This window comes from Macrobrachium nipponense, chromosome 18 (assembly GCF_015104395.2).
Source record: "Macrobrachium nipponense isolate FS-2020 chromosome 18, ASM1510439v2, whole genome shotgun sequence".
Taxonomy (NCBI): Eukaryota; Metazoa; Arthropoda; class Malacostraca; order Decapoda; family Palaemonidae; genus Macrobrachium; species Macrobrachium nipponense.
Window position 1 is genome coordinate 44,325,553 of NC_087211.1, and position 25,000 is coordinate 44,350,552.

Sequence of the window (25,000 nt, forward strand, 5' to 3'; positions counted from 1 at the left end):
TCATTGTACCAGTTCGACCTTTACCTCCTTTACAGTGCACAGCAATTATATTACTATCATCTTGTTTCATCCATTCCTGCACACTGGCACTGAAGCGCAGCATATCCCTGCAATGGTGAGAAACGAGAATATTTATACCATAAAAATATTTGCATGTACTGTACTACAGAATTTATGCTTTCAATTCCTTCTGTTATATTTCAATTTACACATTCTGAGTGATGCCATTAGATTTAGTAATTCAAGAAAGCTAGTTCAGAGGTCCCTTTTGCAGTAGAAAAATATAATGATGCAAGAGACATTTTAGCTAAAACAAAACTGAGTAACAAAGTAAGAACATTAAGACCTGAAAATTCTTGCCTCTTCCCATTTAATACAAGAATAAAGCTTTAAGAAAAGTAAAAAAATTTCTTCAATGACTAATTCTGCAAAAGATGGCTGTGCTGGAAACTTGGGTATTTAGCAACAATGACAACTATTTAAGTGAAGCAATAAATGAGAGTTGACTGATCTGACAAATGAGAACTTACGTGAGTGGTGGGACATTATGGTCATCAATGTGGAATCGTTCGACTCTCCCATGGAAAAGTGTCTCATCGTAGTGCCGCTCTGAACAAAGATTATACAGACGGTAATGCCCAGGATGTTGGGTATCCATAAAGCGAGCTACTTCCTAGTAACAAATATGAGAAAAATATTAAAAACACTTTTCCTAATAACTTCACCCAATTGGGGTGGCCAGAAATTTCTGAATAGATCTCACATTTTTTTTCACTAAGTCTACAGATCGGAAATGTGTACCAACTAGAAAGGGTAAATGAGTATTTCTCTTAAAGAAATACATGAATTTTGAATCTATGAGCCAAAATTTGTGTGTAAACTTTTGCATCAGTTGCACATCAGATCTGGAAATGTTTTTAGAAGCAGAAGATAGTTGTTCAAGATATAAAAAAATGACAAAAAATCAAGTGTACTTCAACTGTGACAGTATGGCTTTTCTTTTTGTAATATACAATAAAAGAAACACAAAGTCTTTTTACCTTAATATCATTTCTATACATGGACATTCTACCAGTGGACGGGAATGACATGGCTATGACTCTTGGCATGACGTAAGTAAGGTCAAGATCAAATCCATGCTGCTGATAACGTCTTTTGTTTTGTGACACAAACTGGCGAGCACCTCTCTGCAGGTGCCTCCGCTCCCACAGTATTCTAGTTATTCTTACTAGTCGAACTAAACGAAGAGCCACAACCAAGCTGTGAAAATATTGAATGTATGCATAGAATATTAATTCTTCAAAAAATTATTTTTTTAGTAATAAAGATTGGAATTCATAATACTGAAGTTTTACAACAAAAATCTTCTGGTTATATTTCAAAAAATGAATACTGTATTCCTATATCTTATGAAAGGTAAAGAAAATTAGGACTGATACTATCAAATATTTCCATTACAAATCTATGCATACTTCATCACATAACTATGTTTAAGTAATTGTCTATGAGACAGTTACCTTGTCGAGAAAAAAAAATGAAGAAAAAAGCTGGAAAACTTTGTAAATAAAAAAAAAGGAAAATTTTGTAAATGACAATTCAAATGGTCATTATTAATTTTTTAAAGGTGCTTCAATGTCCCTATAATATATGTAAATTTTTAAGGGGGTTGAGCTACAATAAAAATTTTCTATAATGAACTGAGAACTTTAAATTTCATACAAAATTTAAAGCACTACATATATACAAATCATACTGTCTTCCCTAAAATTAGGAAATGCAAAATCACCCAATCTTTTGCAGAAATTACAATTTTCCTCCAAATATCACCTTTGGTTTTCCAAAAATTCTCTTGAAATATCTATAAAATTTAAGATCCTTACGAGCATTTAGTGTTGATAAAGATTACTGTAAGGATAAAAGATTTCATATTTGTCTATCTATAAACCCCAAACCATATAAAATCCTTGTTCATCCCTCCTGACATAAATGAAAATTACCCTTATCTGGCCATTAATGCAATTCTAAACCTCTGCTAAATTTAATTTTTAAATAACAGAAAATGTTTTGATCAACATCAGAAAAATGTTCACCATATGCATCAGGATTACAATACGAAAAGAGAATAGTCTCTAGCCAAGGTTGTCAAAAGGCACACCTAATCTAAATCAAACTGCAAAGCATAAAAACTGAAGATCTCAAGTTACAATATGCACAGAGTACACCCCTGAAGAGAAAGCTAGAGTTGACTTTTAAGTACATAGTACTGTACTTGGCAAATATTAAAAAAAAAAATTTCGACCAACATGATGTCAAAAAATAAGAGAATAAACAGTAATGCTCCACTCACCTGGCAGGGTTGGAGGGCATGTTTTCTAGGCAGACAGTTACAACAGAAAGAATAAAGGTAAATACAACGAGAAAACAGTCAAGAGCATTGTGCCATGCTCTGAAGAACACTTTAGGCCTGGAAAAGAAAATTAACTCTTATCAGTATTTCTTCTCATAGTTACAATACCAGAAACAAAAATATTTATATGAAATACTGCAAAGTGGGTTGTTCATTATTCATGGAAAATCTCAAATTTGAAACTGGATACTGGAAGGAATCATGGAAAATATGCACATGAAGTGCAACTTGTAATAAATACCTTCACTTATGTCAACCTTTTTATCACTTTCATACCTCTATTTCACACACTTCTTAATCCATAGGCATCATCCTTATTTCAAGCAAAATCTCACAACATAAGCTTAAATTTTACCTCCGTCAAATAAGAAATATTTCAACTACACAAAATAGACTTGCAAAGTTATAGTACTAATTTTCTTATTTCACCTACTCTATGGTTCATGTCTACATTCATTCTGTCAACATATGAAACACTACTAGTCTTAAGTACCTATGCAACTCATATCAATAAATTCCATTTTTTATCTATTCATATTAAAATAATTCCATTTTTTATTCATTCTTATTACATTCAACTTCTCTTCACACTGGCTTGTATTGCATATCCTCAAACCCTACTATACTTCACATAAATATTTCAATTTTGTGAATGCTTTCATATTACTTATTTCACTTCAAATTTTTCTTTACAAGAAATGGCCACTTCTTTACCTCTATTCTCTGCTTGCATCCTCTTGTATCCCACAACTTAACAGCTCCCTTATCTCTTATGCCCCTCACAGATTTATCGTTAACCACAGGGATTTTTCATTGTCCCTTCTCAAATCAGTTTTACCCCAACAAGCTCAAGTCTAATCTACACACATACAATGGTACACTCAAATCTATGCAAACGAAGTCAAAAGCAAACTTACAAGACTATCTGTCTATACTCAATGGTTATATGGTAAAATGAAACAAGGTTTCTGAATTAACAGCCAAAAATTAGTAACATCTTGAATTAGATCATATATATTAAATCTTAATTTACATAAACACAATGCAAAATATCCCAAGTTATTGAACGTAATCTCATGGGTAAAACGTCTTATGTTACACCCATAAAGTTGTAAGTACGCACAGCCATTCACAATACAGTTAATGCAACATACCCTAAGCCAAATATCCTGAGTATAACTTCTATCATGAAGTAAGTAGAGAAGGCAAGAGAGCAGTATTCCAATGGGTCATTTTGCACATGGGGGTTGAAAAGATCCACAAACAAAATTATCATATCCACCAAGATCAATATGGCTGTCAAGAGTCTCACAACGAAGTGTTCGACAAATCTGCGAGTCCGCCACTGCATGTAACTGAAAATATAAAATAATCGTTGAGTAAACTAAAAATTGTTCTTACAAATGTCTAATGTGCAAATTACAATGGCTGGCACATGTGAAACGGTTATGCTTTACTATTCCATATGCTAATACGTAATATATTAAGAACTCACTAGAGATTGAAACCAGGTACAGGAGGATTAGACGGATCTTCGAAACCCATCTCAACTTCGATCTCATGTTGATCAGCATCATACTCCAAGAACTTGGTCGTTCTTTGGATTACCTGTTGGTGTAAAGACGAAGAACAGGCCATTTTTCAATTTTTATAGAAGCAGAAAAAAATATATTGCAAGCTGGCAACCTCCCTAACTTATGGCGCCTATGTCTGTCCTTTCATAATGAGAAATCAGAGAAACTACTCAGTAAGGATGGTATTTATAAGATAATTAATTCACAAAGCAATGCCCCCTTGCAGCACAGTTATCAAAACCTACAAAGTGAACAATTTTACGGATATTACCTTATTATAAAGGAAACAATCACATTTCTTAATAAAATAAACCTATTTAATGTTAAATACTGTTTTCGAGAATATTGTAATAAACATTCATTCTTTAGTTCACCCTTTCCTTAGGGAATTGAAACATGTAACAAATTTATGTTAATAACAAGGTAATTTATACTTCAGCAGGTGGTCTTTTCAATGAGATAGCGACTGTCAGTTCTAGCTCAAGCGAAGATGTCCCCTTCATGAAAAAAAAATGGTAATCAGGTTAACATTAAGTGAAGGCAATATTTCACATAAATGGTAAGTAATCAGGTAATTCCTAGATTAAAGGTAGTTGGTACTTTTGCAAAAATTGTGACAGTCAGGCCATTCATAATTAAAGTTAAGGTGTAAATGGTAATAATGAGGTTATTTATCATGAAGGTGATATCAAAATCTTAGTGGACAGGGTGATAAACAAGCCATTCCTAAAATGTTGACAATCAGCCAATCTTAATTATGAGAAAGTGGCCCATCCATGAGCGTCAATAAAATCAGGTTCATTCCTAGATCATCTGGAAGGAAACAATGCTTTAAATGTAATAACCAACAATGAGGTTCAATAATTCAAGTCATTCCTAGGTAGCCTGAAGGCCAATGCTTAAATAAATAGGCGAACAATTGGGTCAATTTATCAGTCAAATTCTAAGTCTGCTGAAGGAAATGCTTTAAAGAAATAGTGACAATGAGGTCAATAATCAGGCCATTCTTAAGTCTGCTGAAGGCAATGCTTTAAAGAAATAGTGACAATGAGGTCAATAATTCAGGCCATTCTTCAGTTCTGCTGAAGCAATGCCTTTAAAAAATAGTGACAATGAGTCCAGATCAGGTTCATTCCTAGGCCTGGCTGAAGGCAATGAAATTAAGTAATGCGATAATGAGTCAGATAATTAGGTCCTTTCTTAGGTCTCTGAAGCAATCTTTAAAGTAATACCGACAACGAGGTCAATATTCAGGTCATTCCCAGGTCTGCTGAAAGCAATACTTTAAATAAATAGTGACAATGAGGTCAATAATCAGGTCATTCCTAGGTCTGCTGACTTGAGTTGAGTTGAATATAAAATTTAGGCCAAAGGCCAAGCACTGGGACCTATGAGGTCATTCAGCGCTGAAATAGAAATTGACAGTAAAAGGTTTGAAAGGTGTAACAGGAGGAAAACCTCATAGTTGCAATATGAATCAAGTGTTAGAAGAGGGTGGAAAGTCAGATGAGAGAAAATGAAAGGAGGTACAGTAAAAGGAACGAAAGTGGTTGCAGCTAGGGGCTGAAGGCAAGCTGCAAAGAACCTTAAGTAATGCCTACAGTAGACCGCATGAGGTCCACTGATGGCACTACCCTCATAAAAAGGCTAGGTTTACTGAAGGCAATGCTTTAAAGTACTACCAACAATGAGGTCAATAATAAGGTCATTCCTAGGTCTGCTGAAGGCAATACTTTAAATAAAAAGTGACAATGAGGTCAATCAGGTCATTCCTATGTCAGTTGAACACAATGCTTTAAAGTAATACAGACAATGAGGTCAATAATCAGGTCATTAAGAACCAAACAAAAACTTCTTTCAGTTTTCTTCTGAAGATTGAAAATGAAACCCACAAAATGACTGTAAATAGTAACGTGTTTATTTATAGTATTTACACATTATTTTAGTACTCGAGTATGGAGTAAAATAAAGTGTAAATACTCATAAATAAACACGTTATACACAGTGATTTTGTGGGTTTCTTTTTCAACTATCAGGTCAATCCTAGGTCTCCTGAAGCAAATGCTTTAAAATAATATCAAACAATGAGGTCAATTTGTAATCAGGTCATTCCTAGGTCAGCTGAAAGTAATGCTTTAAAGTAATACTGACAGCGAAGTCAATAATCAAGTCATTCCTAGGTCACCTAAGCGCAATGCTTTAAGAAACAGCGACAATAATCAGGTCATTCCTAGGTCAGCTGAAGGCAGTGCTTTCAAGTAATACTGACAATGAGGTCAATAATCAGGTCATTCCTAGGTCAGCTGAAGGCAGTGCTTTCAAGTAATACTGACAATGAGGTCAATAATCAGGTCATTCCTAGGTCTGCTGAAGGTAATGCTTTAAAGAAATACCGACAATGAGGTCAATAATCAGGTCATTACTAGGTCAGCTGAAGGCAATGCTTTAAAGTAATATTGAAAATGAGGTCGACTCACAATCAGGTCGTTCCTAGGTCAGCTGAAGGCAATGCTTTAAAGAAATAGCGACAACAAGGTAAATTCGTAATCAGGTCATTCCTAAGTCAGCTTAAGGCAATGCTTTAAAATACCGAAAATGAGGTCAATTCGTAATCAGGTCATTCCTAGGTCAGCTGAAGGCAATGCTTTAAAGTAATACCGACAATGAGGTCAATAATCAGGACATTCCTAGGTCAATTGAAGGCAATGCTTTAAAGAAATAGTGACAATGAGGTCAATAATCAGGTCATTCCTAGGTCAGCTTAGCAATGCTTTAAAGAAATAGTGACAATGAGGTCAGTCAATAATCAGGTCGTTCCTAGGTCAGCTGAAGGTAATGCTTTCAAGAAATAGCCACAATAATCAGGTCATTCCTAGGTCAGCTGAAGGCAATGCTTTAAAGTAATACCGACAATGAGGTCAATAATCAGGTCATACCTAGGTCAGCTTAAAGAAATAGCGACAATGAGGTCAATAATCAGGTCATTCCTAAGTCAGCTGAGGGCAATGCTTCAAAGTATTACCAACAATGAGGTCAATTCTTAATCAGGCCATTCCTAGGTCAGCTGAAGGCAATGCTTTAAAGTAATACCGACAATGAGGTCAATAATCAGGTCATTTCTAGGTCACCTTAGGGCAATGCTTTAAAGAAATAGCGAGAATGAGGTGAATAACCAGGTGCATTCCTACTATGAGAATCAGGGTCTCTGTAACACGGTTTTTTGGACTTTGCTCCTTGTCAAAGCATCGGATGTAGCTGAAAGTTGACATATGTATATTTTACAACCACACACAAATTTTGTCAGCATTATCAATAACCTAAACCCGATAGTTTTAATTTTTATAGAGTAAAAATGATCTAGCCGACGCCATGGCCAATGATTATGAGCCAAGAGTCGAAAAACATTCATTACGTAAGCAAGGTAAACAAACACCTTTTGACTAAATGTTGCCCCGCCCATCCACCAGACAGAAATTCCATCGGCTCTGAAACACAAAGACTTTATGAATGGCGGAACGATACATAGATGTTGGTGGGGTATCAGTGCTAGCGTAGTAATACTACTGTAGCAGTAGTGCCGCAACAGTATAGCAGTAATATACGTGAATTAAACGTTTAGACCAACTGCTGTGATCCTTGAGGATCATTTAGCACTTCTTACAACTACTCGAGAAATTAGTTTTTATAGCCAGAAGTTAAATTTTCTAATCCAACAATGCCCATGGTAGCCTTCAGTGTTATCCTGAATTATAACGAGGCGAAAGTGGGTGGAGCCTCATGAAGTCACCATTCTGACGATAATTATTGGTGAAGGTTTAAAGCCAATATACTGGTTAACCGACTATTTTTTTTCAGTAAATAAAGGTAAGATAGCCAATAAATAAAAATTGCTTGACATTGGAATATAGCAGTTATCAAATCAAAGCTTGTCTACTATGTTTTTGGTAATTACCAACTATTCCCTACATCTTGTCAATCTGATTGTGACCTATAAAGTAGACTGTAATTTCTTTGGAAACTTATTTTGGGAGTTAGACTAATAATCGAAGTGTTTTTGTATTTATTAACATATTTTGTTGGTTTGTTCATTATGACAATTATCAGTGGAGAGGTTCCAGAGTTCATAAAGGTGTACTGCTTTGCTTGTATTTAAATTTGTGTCATTGTTGCCAGAGGTTTAGCCTTCGTTACGTATAGCCAATCATCCATCGAGAAAGAGGGAAGAAATGATGTCATAAGTTACGTAACGAGTGCGTTCGAAACCTTTTCTCTGAGTAAGTTGGCCCGTCTTCAAAAAAGGTCACTTTTACATTATAAGTACCAAATTTATTCAACCTACGTAGTGCAGAATACACTCAAAATTTATGTGTTGATATAATATGTATTCTGAATAAGCGTTATATTTATGAAATGCATAGATAAAAAAGTTTATAGCGAAAAAACCGTGTTACAGAGGCCCTGAATCTCATAGTAGGTCAGCTGAGGTAATGCTTTCAAGAAATAGCGGCAATGTTATCATTGCTTGCTCATGTGAATGTAATACTATTTACTATACTGTGACAACCAGGTGAATCTGTATCTATTCTCACGACAAACGTATACCTACAAAGAATTTTGACACCCATTCACTTAAGGGATGGAGACATTTCAAAGAAATGATGATAATCATACCCGAGTCATTTCTCACTTTAGCGACTGTGATATCCTCAGCCAATAGTCATGAAATATTTATTTTTCTTTCAAAGGGTTCTAAAAACACCCACTGGGCATAAAGTCATCGAATCACATCAACAGTACAAAGCAACTATTTTTTAAATTAATCCTTTAAACGATTATCCTTGACAGATAAACAACAAGTTCTTTGATTCTGCCACTAGGCTAAAACATAAAAAAATAAAAAAATACACTACAAAAAGGATGAAGTGAATTTTAATAATTAATTAAACAAACCGGCAATTTCATCAGCGATCCTAATTTGAATCTCGTATATGAGAGAGAGAGAGAGAGAGAGAGAGAGAGAGAGAGAGAGAGAGAGAGAGAGAGAGAGAGAACAGAGACAGATTTTTTTTTTTTACATAGATAGGGGGGAAAAGTCAATACTTATTGAAAGAGAGAGAGATAATGTCTCCTTTCTACTGAGAGAGAGAGAGAGAGAGAGAGAGAGAGAGAGAGAGAGAGAGAGAGAGAGAGAAATTTTCTTACAGACGGGGGGGGGGGATGTCAATATTTATTGTAAGAGAGAGAGAGAGAGAGAGAGAGAGAGAGAGAGAGAGAGAGAGAGAGAAATTATTTTTACGTAAGAGGGGGGAATGTCGATATTTATTGAAAGAGAGAGAGAGAGAGAATTATTTTTACTTACAGGGGGGAATGTCAATATTTATTGAGAGAGAGAGAGAGAGAGAGAGAGAGAGAGAGAGAGAGAGAGAGAGAGAGAGAGACTTCATACCTGTTTCTGTTCATCTTCTTCGCCCTCATCTCCTCCTTCGGCGGGACCTGTTCCGTTCACGCTGGCCTCCTCTCCCATCGCCTTTTCCTTGAGACCAATGTCGCTGATCTGAATGATTTCGTACGAGTTTCTGAAAAGACGAGAGATCATCACTTAATACCTTGTGTGGCAGTTCTTCTCATCTGCAGTTTACTGCTATGTTCACCTACTTTCGCCTGTTTTTTTCCACATAATTTTAAACAGAGGCCCAATTCACATCATTGTAATATATAACTATACTCTGTTTTTTTCATCTGTCCATCCGCCTGTGGTGTTTTTGTATGGTAACACTGCGTCCCGGGCTTTAGAAAGTTACGTTATGTGTAAGTTTTAGGTAAATAAAAGGATATCTGGGTGTACATTTGCAACTGAAAAGTGTTTTAATAATTTACTGTATGCGAATTACACCGTTAATATTCGAAATAGGATATTATTATAATCGTTGAAAGTAAGCTGAATGTCACTATCTAAAGCCTGGGACGCAGTGTTACCATACAAAAAAACCACAGGCGGATGGATGGAAAAAAACAGAGTATAGTTTACTAAATTGTCAAAAAAGACGGCAAATTGATCAAGAGTCAAATCCAGACACCTTGGACATAACGTACCAACCAGTAGTTCGGGACGAGGTGCTACATTCATTCTGCGTACTTATCCGTTGGTCCCCCCCCACGGTCTAGATATTCTGGACCATGGTCCCCTCCACGGTCTAGATATCTGACCTAGTCCCCTCCACGGTCTAGATCTGACCATAGTCCCCTCCACGGTCTAGATTTTTTTTTTTTTATCTGGACCATGGTCCCATCTGTACGTAACGTCCTTAAAGTTTGTGTCATCTTCCAGCATGGGGTCAACCTCTCCCACCAACTAAGAAAGAATTAACCTTGGGGGGACCCTAAGGCTTTGTGTATCTTCCAGAAGTTCAGATCAAGGTTAATTCCTTCTAAATAATTAGGGGCCACTGTGAGACAGGGTACAGCCCGAGCTGGACAACTAAATCTGTAGGATGTTAAATGTGTAGGATTAATAAAACCCCGCTGTCCAGTGATGCATGTATTGCAGAGTGATACATACTGCAAGAGCGCCAGTTGCAAACTGACTCGGTTGGCGGGAAACGCCAACCTTCCCCCCGAAGTGGGAAAACCAAGTCCCTTTCACTTCTACAGTCTTATATCTCCCTTCCAAATTTTTTTATTTAATTATATAAGCAAGAGATGCTAAAAAATGGCTATAATAATTAAATGAAAATTTGACATTACAAAAAATAGATGTATGCACAATGCATATCCCCCCCAAAAAAAACAAAAAGCAATGAACTTTTGTGATAAACAATGAAACAAATGAATAAGCAACATATTGCAAGTTACATGTTCATTCTGTAATGGAGGCAGCTGAATTAACTGGGTAGAGCATAACACAGTTTATGACATAATCGGAGAGCCACCTCGGGCACGTAGTTTGCCTCTTGGGGCGTGCTGGTGCCTGTGGCTGCATTGATTCGGTGGCTGACGGTGCGGGCGGGTGGGTCTGTGAGATGACGGGAACGTCGGTGCTGTTGGCGGGTGCAATGTGTCTCCTGTTTCTTATTGACAGCTGTCCACTGCCGTCCAATTTGACACTGTACTGCCATTGGGGGAGGGAGTCCATCACCAACCCTGTACAATCCCATTCCTTTGTTGCTTGATCTTGCACTCTTACATGGGCCCCTACCTCCAAGGGTTTGAGTGTCCTAGTGGCATGATTGGCACAGATTTTCTCTTGGTTGGTGGCCATTTGAAGTTCATGCCTACGCAATATCTGTTGCCAGTGCCTGTCGACCAGGTAATGTTGCTTGGCCGTGGGAACACCATCTCGTAATTGCTTCCCAGTCGCCAACTGTGCAGGACTTGTTGACTTTGAGGATGGGCATGTTCAGGTATTGCAACACTGCAAGAGAGGCCTTGTTGCAGTCCAGGCTGCCTCTACCCCCTGTGTTTGCCCTGGTTTTTACAGCTGCTTCTGCCCTACCATTTGATTGCGGGAAATGTGCTGATGCGAGGTGCACCTTGACCCCCATCTCCTGAAGAAGGCAGACATTTCTTCGCTTACCAGGTTAGTGCCTCCATCCGTGGGCACTTCCTCTGTGGGCCCCCATCTCGTGAAGTAGCCTCTTGGCACTGACATTAATCTCTATGAAGCAGCACCATTGGGGAAATGGGCTATTTCCAGCCATCCCGTGACTCTATCAGTGTACGCCATGTACATGCGCCCCTCCTACTGAAACATGTCCACAACTGTGCACTGGAAGGGGTATTCTGGGGCGGTGTGATGACCATCGCTTCCTCAGGTAGGGATGGATCGTGCGTGTCACAAATAATGGACTTATTCCTGTGGTGCTGAAGGTCGCCCTCCATGCCAGGCCAATAAACAGATTGTCTGGCTCTCCTGAGTATGGAGTTGAGCCCTTGGTGATCTGCATGTAGATGTGCTGACACATTGACAAAATTCTTCTGGAATCACTAGTCATACGTACCCATCTTTGTATGTGTAGAACACTAAATTTTCTGACGCTGAAAGGCTATCTCTCACACCGTAAATTGGCTTAAGGCAGGCCACCTCCTGCACCTTTTGTGGGGGCCAGTCACCTGCAGACTCTTGCCATCAACAACTGATATACCGGATCTTCGGCTGCCGCTGCACTGACTGTCTTCTCATCCATCATGAGCCCATCCCTAAGTAGCATCTTAGTCGCTGCCACAGTGACGGCAGCTGCCATGTCGTCCTCTAGCTCAATGTCAGTTGTCAGGCAGCACGCAGGGCAGGGAAGCGAGACAGGAAGTCGGCCACAAAATTTTTCCTTCCTGATAGATACCTGATGGTGAATCTGTATTGAAGGGTCTTCTCTTTTAGCCTGAACAACCTGGGGTTGTCGATGTCTGCCAGGGCTCTGTCCCCTGGGTGCTTGACTAGAGGTCAGTGGTCAGTAATAAAGATGAGGTCAAGGCATCCCAGCAGAAGCAGCCTAGCCTTCCTTAGGCACCACACCACAGCCAGGGCATCCCCTTCTACTGCAGCATACCCAGCCTTGGTAGGGGACAGGTTTCTACATAAGCATAGGGCAATTCTCCATTCATCTTTGCAAAAGAATTGCATATCAGCAGCTGTGCAGCTGCAATATTGCTGGAGGATGACGAATCCTATGCCTTCCCTGCTCCAGTCCGTGAGGGCAGCCATAGGGTGGGACTTATTGTAGTACGCAAGGCCGTCCCTGGTCAGCTTGCAGATGGGGTCCTGAGCACTCCTGAATTTCTCCTGCAGACATGTTTGCCCGTTTGCTACTTCTTCAGGAGGTCCCTGAATGGTTCCATGATGGGCGCAGCCGCAAGGAATGGCGTCAACTGGTTAACAAAGCTGAACCACTACCTGATGTTGGCAATTGTTGGCTTAGGCGCCATAGGGAACTTCCAAATGGCTGCAAGGCTGTCGTCGGTTGGTTTATAGCTTTCCCAACCCAATTAGAACCCAATTAATTCTACCTCTCTCCTGCAGAAGTTGAATTTTTCGGGCTTAAGTGTGATGCCCTTTGCCTCACACATTGCCAGGAAGTTGTGTGTGTGCCAGAAGGCTTTTTCAACCTCACTGTCATAAAGAAGGGTTTATCTATGCACTTATACTTCCGTGGTATGTACTTGATGGCGTCGTTGAATCGTCTCGTGTAAGCATCTGAGGCAGAGCAACGGCCCATGGGGTCCTGTGGTACTGAAAGCCGCCCTAGGGTGTGACGAACATCATCAGGCAGTGGCTTTCCTTGTCGAGTTCCACCTGGTGGAACCCCCAGTAAGCATCGGCAGTTGTGTTAGGAGTGTTGGGGGATGCTAGATACCAGGTTTTGAGGGGCTCTGGACTGTGAATGGTGTCCTTTCTTCCTGCAGGAGGATTCAGGCGTTCAGGGTTGATGGTCCACTGTGCATGGTGGGTGACCTGACTTCTTCGCCACCACCACCATTCATGCACACCACTCCATCACTTCCCCTGGGGGGACTTCTTGGATGACGCCCTTCTGCATGTCTTCCTATAGCTGGGCCTTCACCTAGGCTTCTCAGTGCTTAGGAACTGTTGTGGGAACATGGCATGCGTAGGGCACGGCGCTCGGTATCAGATGGATGCGGTGGGGCTCCCCCACCATCACTGCTAATGGCTCCATGGTCATATTGAATGTCATCGATGAGAAGTGTTGGAGTATTCATTGCTCCAAGTGTGGGATGTTCTCTTTGATGGGTGGTAATGGAATTGACAAAGGTCTGGGTGGTAGGGTTGTGTTGGTAGACACACTTGCTGACATTGGACTTGGAAGATGGTGTGGAAAGTTGTTTGGGACAAGACCAAGGTCTTTACATGCAGAGAGAGAGAGAGGTAAAGCGACTTGGCAGATTTGATGAAATAAACATCCTGTACACTTGGGCGATTCCTGAAGGAGATCCGAAAGACTGCGGTTCCCAGGCACTCCAGTTGTAAGTTGGTGTAATCTCTTAAGCCAGCCCAACACTGCAGCAGCACAGGCCTTACACTGAAAAATGACAGCATCTCCGTGCCTGCAACACACACTTGAGCCCCTGTATTGGCAACAGCACTCACGATCATGAACCTGGGCACCTCTCTCTCTGCCACACAGACCAGGACAGTTGGTTGGGAGAGGTGGTGTTGCAGCGACAACTGCTCGTCGTGGGGTCCGACGGTGCCTTCTTTTTTCTGCAGTACTTTTTTATGTGCCTGGTCTTCTGACAGTTACGACAAATAAGCGACCTTGCCAAGCATGTGTTTCTCTCAGGGGTATGACTACCTCCACAGCTCCCGCACATGCGCCTAATGGTAACGGGTCTGACAGTGGCTGGCTGGCTCCTGCCGTGGGCAGCAGCTGTCTCGGGGGTGGTAGCTGTGCCCTGCTGCCTACCACTGGCATCCTGCTTGGCAGCTTTGAATGTGCAACACATTGCCCATAGGGCATCGACACTCGAAAATGACTCATATGATTGAAATATTTGTCTTTTCAACACTTGATCCCCTAATCCCACAACAAGTTTCTTTAACAACATATAAATACTCTGAAAGGTGTAAATTACAATTAGGGCATAAAAACTCAGTCCGTGGCTTTTTGAGAACTATGCAAGAAAAAATCAGACACTTTCATTATGGCCTTGCATCATGCTGAAAAACTAACCACTGAACTGCTTGGTTTGACGCACGAAGGACAAGTTTGGAGACAGCTTCCAGTGCCTCCTCAGTCAAAAGTGCACTCAGTTTGTTCCACTGTACATGGCATCGCTGGTGTGCAATACAGTCTCACGTGATGGACCGTCTCATCGGCCAGCACCTTGCAAAGTTGAAGCCAACACTCCACTGACCTTCGCCATGATCGAAACGCAGCCGTTGACATCTCCATTTCTCATTTCTCAAGGGCTGCGGACGCTGGCACCCTAGACGGGATCCATGTGTTCCAGTAAGGGCAGCACTAGCGATACGGGTGGAGGGCCTTTCGGAGGCGTATGTTGCTGTGTTGCTGGTGCAGCACCATCGCACACTGCAGCCACCATGAAGGCGCAATGGAGAGCCTCTAAGGCCAGTAGGCCTTTGGGCAGCTACTGTAGGTCTTCCGTGTGGTGGGCATTCTGCTTCACATGTGTAAGCATAGGTACTGCGGCATGTAGGGTGTTAGCTGCATAGGTTTAATAAAATCCTGGTGTCCAGTGATGAGTGTATTGCAGTGATACAAGCTGCAAAAGCACCAGTTGCAAAAATGACTGTTGGAGGGAGGCGCCAACTAACCTTCCTCCCGAGGCGGGAAAACAAAGTCCCGTTCTCTTTTACAATTTTACAAAATCTAATAGTGAAGTTTGTTATCAATAAAGAAAATCTCTCTTACATTCAGAAAAATTAAATAAGGATTCACAAGAGTGGCAATATTACCAGCAATTATTACAAAAACGATGGTACACCACTTTAAATACCCAGAGAATATACCGTTGAATTATAGTTATAGTGGTTTACAGTTGAAAGTTTGCAGTGTCTTTACAGAGTTAACACTGTTAGGATTAACAGCAGTTACTACAACAATCCTGAGAATAAAACCTTGAATTATTATACTTGCATAAAGTTGAATGTTCCTATAAATTGTCTCCTGTCGCCAATCAGAACAAAGGAAAAAACATCTATCACAACAGACAACTCATTCCCCCGCTGTTGGACGTACATCCCAAACTAACTGGCCACATTTATGAATATAAATGTGGCGACAAAACATTCAGAAATGCGACGCGTCTTCGATGAAAATGCTTAAAGCCAAAGCGTGTGAACTTCCCGACAGCCGTTGGAATCCGATAGACAAAAGCCTTCTTCATATGGCCATTATGTTAAGTACTATTACCACGAACTTTTCCCATATTTCAATACACGCTTACTTCTGTAGGCTGTATTATGCATTTAATTTTTTATTTGTCACATGCGAGTATTTATCATCTGGAAGATAATTCCTTGTGCTTGCTCATTCTGAATGATGATAATAAATAGTGGAACGACGTTGGTTTACGTGTCTCTAGCAGGCAGGCAATTCACCAAAAATTATTCCCGTTAATTTTCTGTCCTTAATTAGTTTGGTCTCGGGAAATAAAGAGAGAGAGAGAGAGAGAGAGAGAGAGAGAGAGAGAGAGAGAGAGAGAGAGAGAGAGAGAGAGAGAGAGAGGCGTTTTGATAGTGCCACTTCAGTACAGCGAGGAATATCCTACCACTTACTTTTCTCGTCTTCCTAATCTCTACGTCAACTCTAGCAGTGGTTTACATAAGTCCACAGACGACAACATCACGACTGACTACCCAGGTCACCAGTGGCCGAATGGATCTTCAAGCAGATACCCACATGTCGGTTCTGTTTTTTCGTCTTTTGGGTCCAGGCAGTCTTAGTGGATCCTGTGTTCAAGTGTCGAACCACTGCCACCGAATCCCTCTCGGTTCTTCGCTGGAAGCAGCAAATATTTCCGCCACCAGGACAACAAAAACACATGAACACACACACACACACCTACACTAGCACACAGATGAGTAATATTACGTCCATGAGGGTAAGGGCGGTGCGGAGAGAGAGAGAGAGAGAGAGAGAGAGAGAGAGAGAGAGAGAGAGAGAGAGAATTACACCAATGAGGGTAAATGGACTAAATTACACCAATGGGGGTAAATGGACTAAACAATGTTAATAAAGAGGACAGGAGACAACAAAACGCTAGTTAACAGATAAATGGGTGAGAATGCCATCCTCTTTTTCTTATTTGTTTAATAAGGTCTGCAAATGGAAAATGCTTCAGAAACATACCCATATATGATTTAAATATACATTGAAAACTTTCCAGTACGTTTTCACAGCTTGAGTTTATTGTCAGTTATTACATGCACACGAAAATTTTTAGAGAAAAAAGTTAAGATATCAACGAACTAAGAAAAAACGGCAAACGTTTCCTACCGCAACCTCGTAAACTTTCGCCTTCAAACAACCCACTTCGGAGGGCACAGCGACTCCCGAAAAGAGAGAGAGACGAGAGAAGAAGAGAGAGAGAGAGAGAGAGAGAAGAGAGGAGAGAGAGAGTGTGGAGATCCCCTGGCACCGTGTCATAACCGAAAACAGTGAAACCTGGTTTAATAGGCTCGTTCCGACACCGCAGTGCAACTTTTACCTTATCCTATTAGCGAAAAGGTCAAACAAACTTTGCATTTTTACGAGGTCTCGATCATAAAGGGGGGAAGGCCTTTCCGTCTATTTCGGGCCTATACATGTTTCTCTTCACCTGGAAAATGTCAGGCTCGAACCCGTTATTTGTTTTTTCTTTTTCTTTTTTACCATGTATGGCTTATTTCTATATATGGGAGTATATATTGGAGAGGCAGTATGGGACTTGACTTCAGCATGAATTGGAGGCGAAGGCGAGATCAATTTACTGTTAAATTGCAAAATATCTTAGTTTCCCGTTTTAAAATTAGAGCTCGATCATACATCACTGTCTATGAGAAGTCCGAGGACACATTCCCGAGGCTTGAAGACCTTACCTGAAACAACAATGTGGCTCATGGGTCTTGTTTAAAGGGAACAGACACCCCTGGGGTTCTAGGGCCCCAGTACGATTCACTCCCGCCAGGAACGATGGGGTTGAGGTGAATTTACACTGGGCTTCACCCCACGCTGCATGCGTAAGACTCATTACCAACTCCGCCCAAATTCTTTTTATCCCCACCTAGTGGACTGCTCATTAGGATGACTTAGTGTGTGCTTGACTCTTAATGAACAGTCCAGTAGGCGGTGCTAACAAGAATTTGGGAGTTGGTGATGAGTCTTAAGCATGTAGCGTGGGGTGAAGCCTAGTGTAAACTCACCTTTACAGTGTTGGAAGCCATACACACTCCATCTGATTTATGGAAGGTTATAGGAATCAGAGGTAAATTGAAAAAAAAACCAAGCGAGGTCATCATGAGAACTTATGACTTCATTCACACTAAAGGGCGTCTCTGGTTTAATTACGATCACTCTCCAATTACAAACGCCATCAAAGGTCTGCTGCAAGTGTACGTAATGTCAGGTAAACCTGACGAGGTAAGGATATCGCTTCTCTCTCAATCTGTCTTGATAGCTCGATGCTGTTCATTTCTCCATGTCACTCGCGTTTTCCACCAAGGTTGCAAGCCCAGTACAGCTTGTAATGACCCCATGGGCAGTAAACTATCGCCCCCCAACCCCCCACAAAAAGAGTGGTATGCCATCAAAAGTTTTAGAAATTCAACCTGCCCTAATTTCTTTATTTTTCCAAGACACATAGTTAAAATTTGAACTGTAATGTTTTTATTGCATACTGTTCTATTCCTGGTAGCAAATACTTCACCTCAGACAAATTTCAACTTTGCAGCTTGAAAAATGAAGAAATTAGAGCAGGTTGAATTTCCAAAACTTTGAGGGCTTAAAAAAAAAAATGGCGAGAGGCCCTTCTAAAGCTGAACGCCTGAAATAAGAACTTGAAAAACGCCTGAAATGAAAACTTGAAAAATGCAAATTTTATTTAAAAAAAATACGTAGAAACTACAACGAAATAACACCAACAAACGCAATATACTGTAACCACTATTTGAGTAAAGGGGGCAATGCATGGCTAAGCCTTAGCGTATGATGTCTATAACTGCCTAAAAATACCTGTGATAAGTAAAATATTAAAAATTTACCCACGACTTTATTAGGTTCGCCCATCAAGCACCTGGGATTGGAGGCACCTCTGTATGTTCACGTTCATTTCATACGCAAGGGAAATAAAATCAATCAACAAAGATGCGTGTATATATATATATATATATATATATATATATATATATATATATATATATATACATACATATATATATATATATATATATAATAATATATATGTGTGTGTGTGTGTGTGTATGTATGTATGTATGTATGTATGTATGTATGTATGTATGTATGTATGTATGTATGTATGTATGTATGTATGTCAACATATACCAAACCTTCTACAGGGAGACGATCATAACTTGGGAACGTAGAAAGTTTTCCGCCTGTGGTTAATTCACAATTAAACGGTTCAAGTAATAGTGCGGTAGTTGACGGCTGCCTTGTTTTTTTGTTTTGTTTGTTAGTATGGTGTTTTTCGTTGCATAGAACCAGTGGTATTCAGCAAGGGGACCAACGGCTTTACGTGACTTCCGAACCACGTCGAGAGTGAAACTTTTATGACCAGAAATACACATCTCTAACCCCTCAGTGGAATGCCTGAGAATCGAACTCGCAGCACTGAGGTGGCAGGTCAAGACCATACCGATCACGCCCCTGAGGCGCTGCTGCCTTGTTTTTTTCTCTCAGGATTGTTGGAGTACTATATTAATCCCGCGCTCTCTCTAGTTCCCCGTGTCTGAAACAATCGCTTACACACACATATATAGAAATAGTATAAAACACTACTTCTTGAAGAGGGTAGTTTAGAGGATGCTAACTAGCTCTTAAGCAATCCCTTTAGTGTCTTAGACCCGCTATCCATCAGGTAGCAATCTCTATTCGTATTTTTTTTAGTTTGGTTGATTAGGACACAAACGTACAAAAAATTTTCAGCAAACAGGTCCAGGTCGTTACTCCGTCCCTGGGATCGATCTCTCAATCTCTGGACACATGCGATGGGGTACCAGCCACTTAGCTCTTGTTTTATCTTTTGACAGAACCTCTTGATAATAATTGTAGTCATACGAAAGAGTTAAGTAGGTTCTGTTTACACAGGCGGAAGAGGCTTCTTTTTCTAGATAGATGATGCACCCGCATCGTACCTGCATCGTACTAAGAGTCAACAACATGATTGCGTGCTAACCACCCCCTGAACACTCTCTCTCTCTCTCTCTCTCTCTCTCTCTCTCTCTCTCTCTCTCTCTCTCTCTCTCTCTCTCTCTCTCAGCAGTGAATTTCGTATAAGATTGATGACCAAATGTTGTGGGTGGGTTACACAGAGAGGGGGAGAGAGGTTCCAATAAGCAGTACAGAGAGAGAGAGAGAGAGAGAGAGAGAGAGAGAGAGAGAGAGAGAGAGAGAGAGAGAGGGATAGTTTTAGTTTGTATGGTGTTTTTACGTTGCATGGAACCATTGGTTATTCAGCAACGGGACCAACGGCTTTAAGTGACTTCCGAACCACGTCGAGAGTGAACTTCTATCACCAGAAATACACATCTCTGACCCCTCAGTGGAATGGTCGAGAATCGAACTCGCGGCCACCGAGGTGACACGTAAGGAGAGAGAGAGAGAGAAGAGAGAGAGAGAGAGAGAGAGTCGCTCCATTAAAAACTATATCATATTCTGAGCAGACGGTAGGACCTCATCTTGGCAATCCGCTACCCACAGGGGTGGAACCAATTGTCGGATATTCCTTCTTTTACGTCTCATGAAGGCAGCAATCGTTGGTCGACTCTTATGTAAATGAGGCACCTGGGAGCAAGGGCTTCATGCTGGCGCTAGGGTAACTTACTTTAACAAAAGTAAAGACAACATAGCGTATACACAAAACTGTCTCTCTCTCATTCATATATATATATATATATATATATATATATATATATATATATATATATATATATATATTATATATATATATGCCACGAGGGAAGATAAACAACGAAGTATCCGCGAGATCTTTCGACGTCCATTACTTAGCAGATGAACTGACATACATGAGGAAATGACGATACACGAAAGGTCGTATGACGGACAGATAGGATTATAAAGAGATTAGTACCTAGAATCCGACACACCTTGAAGATGAGTAACCTTTTCAAACAAGCAAAAAAAAAAAAAAAAAAAAAAAAAAAAAAAAAAAAAAAAACTGACTACATATCACGTATGCAAGCCTACTGGATGATGACGTGACTTATAAAATACTACAAAAAATCCCCATTGATCAAAGTCATAAAAAACTTGAATCACAGTGAAAAATATCTTAAAGATAAAACAGAACTACTAGGCAAATTGTCAGTCAAATCTTCTTCGCTTCCTTACCTTTACAGATTAGTCAAAACGCACAAAGAAAATAACCCTATGCGGCGTATTATCAGTACTGTTGGATCAATTTCATATAAACTTTCGAAAAATATCACTAAGATCTTGTCCCCGTTACTTGGAACCATCTCCGATTCTCATATATATAATTCTCTAGATTTAGTTGATAAATTAAACAAAATTACTCTTTGCCCCACTGATAGATTCGTTAATTTTGATGTATGTTCTACTAAAGCTAAATGTCCCTATAGGACTATTTTAGAATATCTTAGTAATGAACTAACTCAGCATGAATTAACTCTACCTATAAAGTCACATTATTTCACTCACTAGGTTGTGCATATGTGATTGTAAGTTTATATTCAATGGTGAATTTTATCAACAAATATTTGGCATGCAATGGGCAACCCTTGATCGCCTCTCCTCTCAAACCTTTACATGGAATTCTTTGAAAAACGCTACTTACCTAATATCATTTAAATTTCTGTAAAGTGGTATCGATATGTTTATGGTATTTTAGCTGTTCTGCCAGTCGGTATTGATGTAAATGATTTACTCTCTAAATTAAATAACCAGGTACCATCGATTAAGTTTACTCTAGAATTAGAAAAAGACAATTGCCTCCCTTTCTTAGATGTTTTGATACATAGAAAACCATTTCAATGTAAATTTAGTATTTATAGGAAACTGACCAACAACTTAACTTTGTTCATTTCTATTCAGGCCACCATCTTAACAATTTTTTTCTTCTATGTTTAAACGAGCATTGCGCATTGTCAGTCCCAAATATTTGGATCAAGAAATTGAATACATAGAAAAATAGGGAAAGATTTATGTTATCCTTCACATATATTAGATATTTGTTATAATAAAGCCCACAAAAAGTTTTATAGCGTAACATGGAGGAAGAAAATTCTAAGAACATCTCAGTTTGCCTTATTTTAACGGATTTGAAACCATTAAATCATTGCTAAAAGCCTTTAAGGTCAACCTTGTTTTTTCCTATAATAACACACTAAAAGGAATGTTAATAAAAATGGCCCCAGAGAAAGCAACAACATAATATATATAATTCCACGTATGGATTGTCCCTCATTTTATCTCGGACTCTATATTACAAAACCTCGGACACTCGCTTGTGGTTTGCACACTGCCTCGAGATTCCACGTCACTAAGACCTATTTTAAGATTTCTGCCACTCCACTTCGATCCTAATAGATATCTCTATTCTCTTTCTTTCAATGTCTATCAAATAGAAAGACTTTCTACGTGAATAAACCAAAGTCTCCTATAACCATTTATCGGGTTATTGCACTGCCTTGCTCATCGACGTTTCCCTATCTCGCAACTCATTCAAACTTTTCAACAGTTTCCAATCGCTTTCTGGCAAGCAGATTCCACTTGACGAATCTGCGTGCATTCCACGTTCTGCCTCCTGCTGGGTATTCCTTTATTCCCCCCACCCTCCCCCCCTCCCTATACGGTGCTCCTGGTGACTTTCTTTCTCCAGGAAGAATTTCAAGTTTTCTCCTTCAATTATCCTGCATTTATTCCTGGCTTCCATTTATTCTCGAAATCTTACTCTAGCTATAGTAGATTCACATCAAGCGTGCATCTGATGTCTAGGCCAGTCCCTTACGACGCTCCTGCTTGGCTGTTGATAAACCAATCACAGGATTTAAAACTCTCAGTCTCTCTCGAGAGTTCACATACGCAGGATGAATGTTCCACCTCTCCTGAGGGATACGGCTCTCAAAAGTATCCGTCAGGAGAAGGGGAACATACATCCTGCCTATGTGAACTCTCTCGAGAGACTTAGGGTTTCCAGCCCTATGATTGGCTTATCAACAGCCAATCAGGAGCGTCATAAGGGACTGGCCTAGACATCAGATGCACGCTTGATGTGAATCTACTATAACAATCACTGGAAATATTCACCAATCCTTCGAAGTTCTTTTTTGCTCTCACCAAAAATAAATATTACCAGAAAGCACACATCAACTTCTATGCTATTTACAACTACTTAAGTTATCCCACAAGCTTCACTTGCGCATTTCGCGTTTCCTATAACTCCTCTCATCCCTCAATTTGTTTCTCATTCGGGTACAATTCTACCAACAAACCAGTTACCCCGTTTTCTATATGTTCTAACACACTCTTCTAAGTTTTAGTACCATTTAAAACCTGTATCGTCCCCAATCTCTTCATTACATCTCTATCAGTTTGGTAAAGAAAAGAACAGAATATATAGAATTTAAGCCAAATCCCAAGCGCTAGGATCTATGAAGTCGTTCTGTGCTGAAAGAGAAATTTAAGTAAAAAGATCTGAAAGGTGTAACAGGAGGAAAACCTCAAAGCAGTTTCACAATGAATCAATCGTTATTAAAGGGTGGGATTTAAGACGGAAGAGAGACTATGAACGGAGGTACAGTAATACGAATGAAAGGGGTTGCAGCTAAGAACCTTAAGTAATGCCCACAGTACACCGCACAAGGTGCACTGGCGGTACTAGCGACCTATCTAGATCCGTTCACATAACTTTTCACAGAAAAACTCGAAGTGTATGGCGAACATCCGTTTTCACATACCTACTCGAACATGCTGTTCTTCCATCCAGCCTTTTATAATCGGTTCCATTTCTTCAACACCCTTTCTCATGCATTGTTAGATATAGCGTCAACTACCGCGTATATACTATGTCAATGAAGATCGGCAATTTATCCGGCAATTTATCAAAATCTATAAAATCCTTATCTCAGTAACACCCATCATACAGCACACCTGGGCCTTTCATTCCAAAAAGTTCAAATGACCAAGTTTTCCTGCTTTCCTCGCACCTTCAGGAATAACAAGTGTTCAAAGACCTGAACCCGCAACACCAACTTTTACATTAGTCAACCCTGCATTTCTTCTGTTCCGTTACAAAATCCATCAAAATACTCTATTGTTTCCAAATGCACAAATTAGCTTTCTTGTCTGATAACGCGTACATACATACGTACTTATCTTGTCTTCACAAACGAAATATTTTGATAACACCATTACGGGGTTCATAACTAATACGAAATCGGTTGAATCTGATTCAGGGACATTAAAATATAATATCCTCCAAGTCATAGATTACTGCGCAAGTTAACCGTGCACACATTCTCTCTCTCTCTCTCTCTCTCTCTCTCTCTCTCTCTCTCTCTCTCTCTCTCTCTCTCTCTCTCTCTCTCTTTTAAAATCTCTCTCTCTCCTTCTCTCCTCTCTCTCTTCTCTCTCTCTCTCTCTCTCTCTCTCTCTTTTAAAATAGCGCACATTCTAAACTTTTAAATACATTATCTGATTCTGTCCACCCAGCAAGGCAGACATTTCCCGTTTATGAAATGCTTGAGAAAGCGCACAAGAAAGCTTAGTTTACCGAAGCCTAAACAGCCAAAGTTTGGTCCATCTACGCAATAACTTCCCATGCCAAATGAAAGAGAGAGAGAGAGAGAGAGATGAGAGTTTGGGGGGGGGGGGGGGGGGGGGGGGGGGGGAGAGATGAGAGAGAGATTGAGAGAGGAAACAAAATTCACATTTCGCTTAACTACGAATCCCTAATCATGCCAATTAAAAGCAGCCAACACTTGGCATTTGCTGCACATGAAAATCACACCTGCGCTGGTTCTAAAATGATGGCGTCTCAGCAGTTCATATATTTCAAGTCTAAGCTTACGTCATCAATAAAATAAAATTCTACTGCTGTGTAATTTTACCTGGAAGATTCTCTTCACATTGCATTGTTGGAAAGAAGCTGGGACACATTTTAACGCTAACTGCACGGTTACGTTGCAAATAAAAATGCAATGCCTTGAAGAATTGTGCAAAACACCCATAAAACGTATCCTATGTTGGAAGACATGATTTAGGCGGCGGTTAGAGAGAGAGAGAGAGAGAGAGAGAGAGAGAGAGAGAGAGAGAGAGAGAGAGAGAGAGAGCGCTTGTATGCGTGA

At 40.0% G+C, this 25,000-nt stretch overlaps 1 protein-coding gene across 5 annotated transcripts in view; it reads right to left on the reverse strand.

Annotated features, from left to right (window-relative positions):
• LOC135197008 (phosphatidylinositol 3,4,5-trisphosphate 3-phosphatase TPTE2-like) overlaps positions 1-25,000 on the reverse strand; it is a 288,008-nt gene that overhangs the window by 709 nt on the left and 262,299 nt on the right. For all 5 annotated transcript variants that reach the window (XM_064223896.1, XM_064223897.1, XM_064223899.1 and 2 more), the window contains 7 exons: positions 9,428-9,557; positions 3,903-4,015; positions 3,562-3,762; positions 2,348-2,464; positions 1,041-1,260; positions 531-673; positions 1-107 (listed from right to left, as the gene is read on the reverse strand). The exon at positions 1-107 is cut by the window's left edge and continues 125 nt beyond it. In XM_064223896.1, coding sequence (XP_064079966.1) covers positions 1-107; positions 531-673; positions 1,041-1,260; positions 2,348-2,464; positions 3,562-3,762; positions 3,903-4,015; positions 9,428-9,505 — 979 coding nt within the window. In that variant the 5' untranslated portion in view covers positions 9,506-9,557. The remainder of the gene's footprint in view (positions 108-530; positions 674-1,040; positions 1,261-2,347; positions 2,465-3,561; positions 3,763-3,902; positions 4,016-9,427; positions 9,558-25,000) is intronic.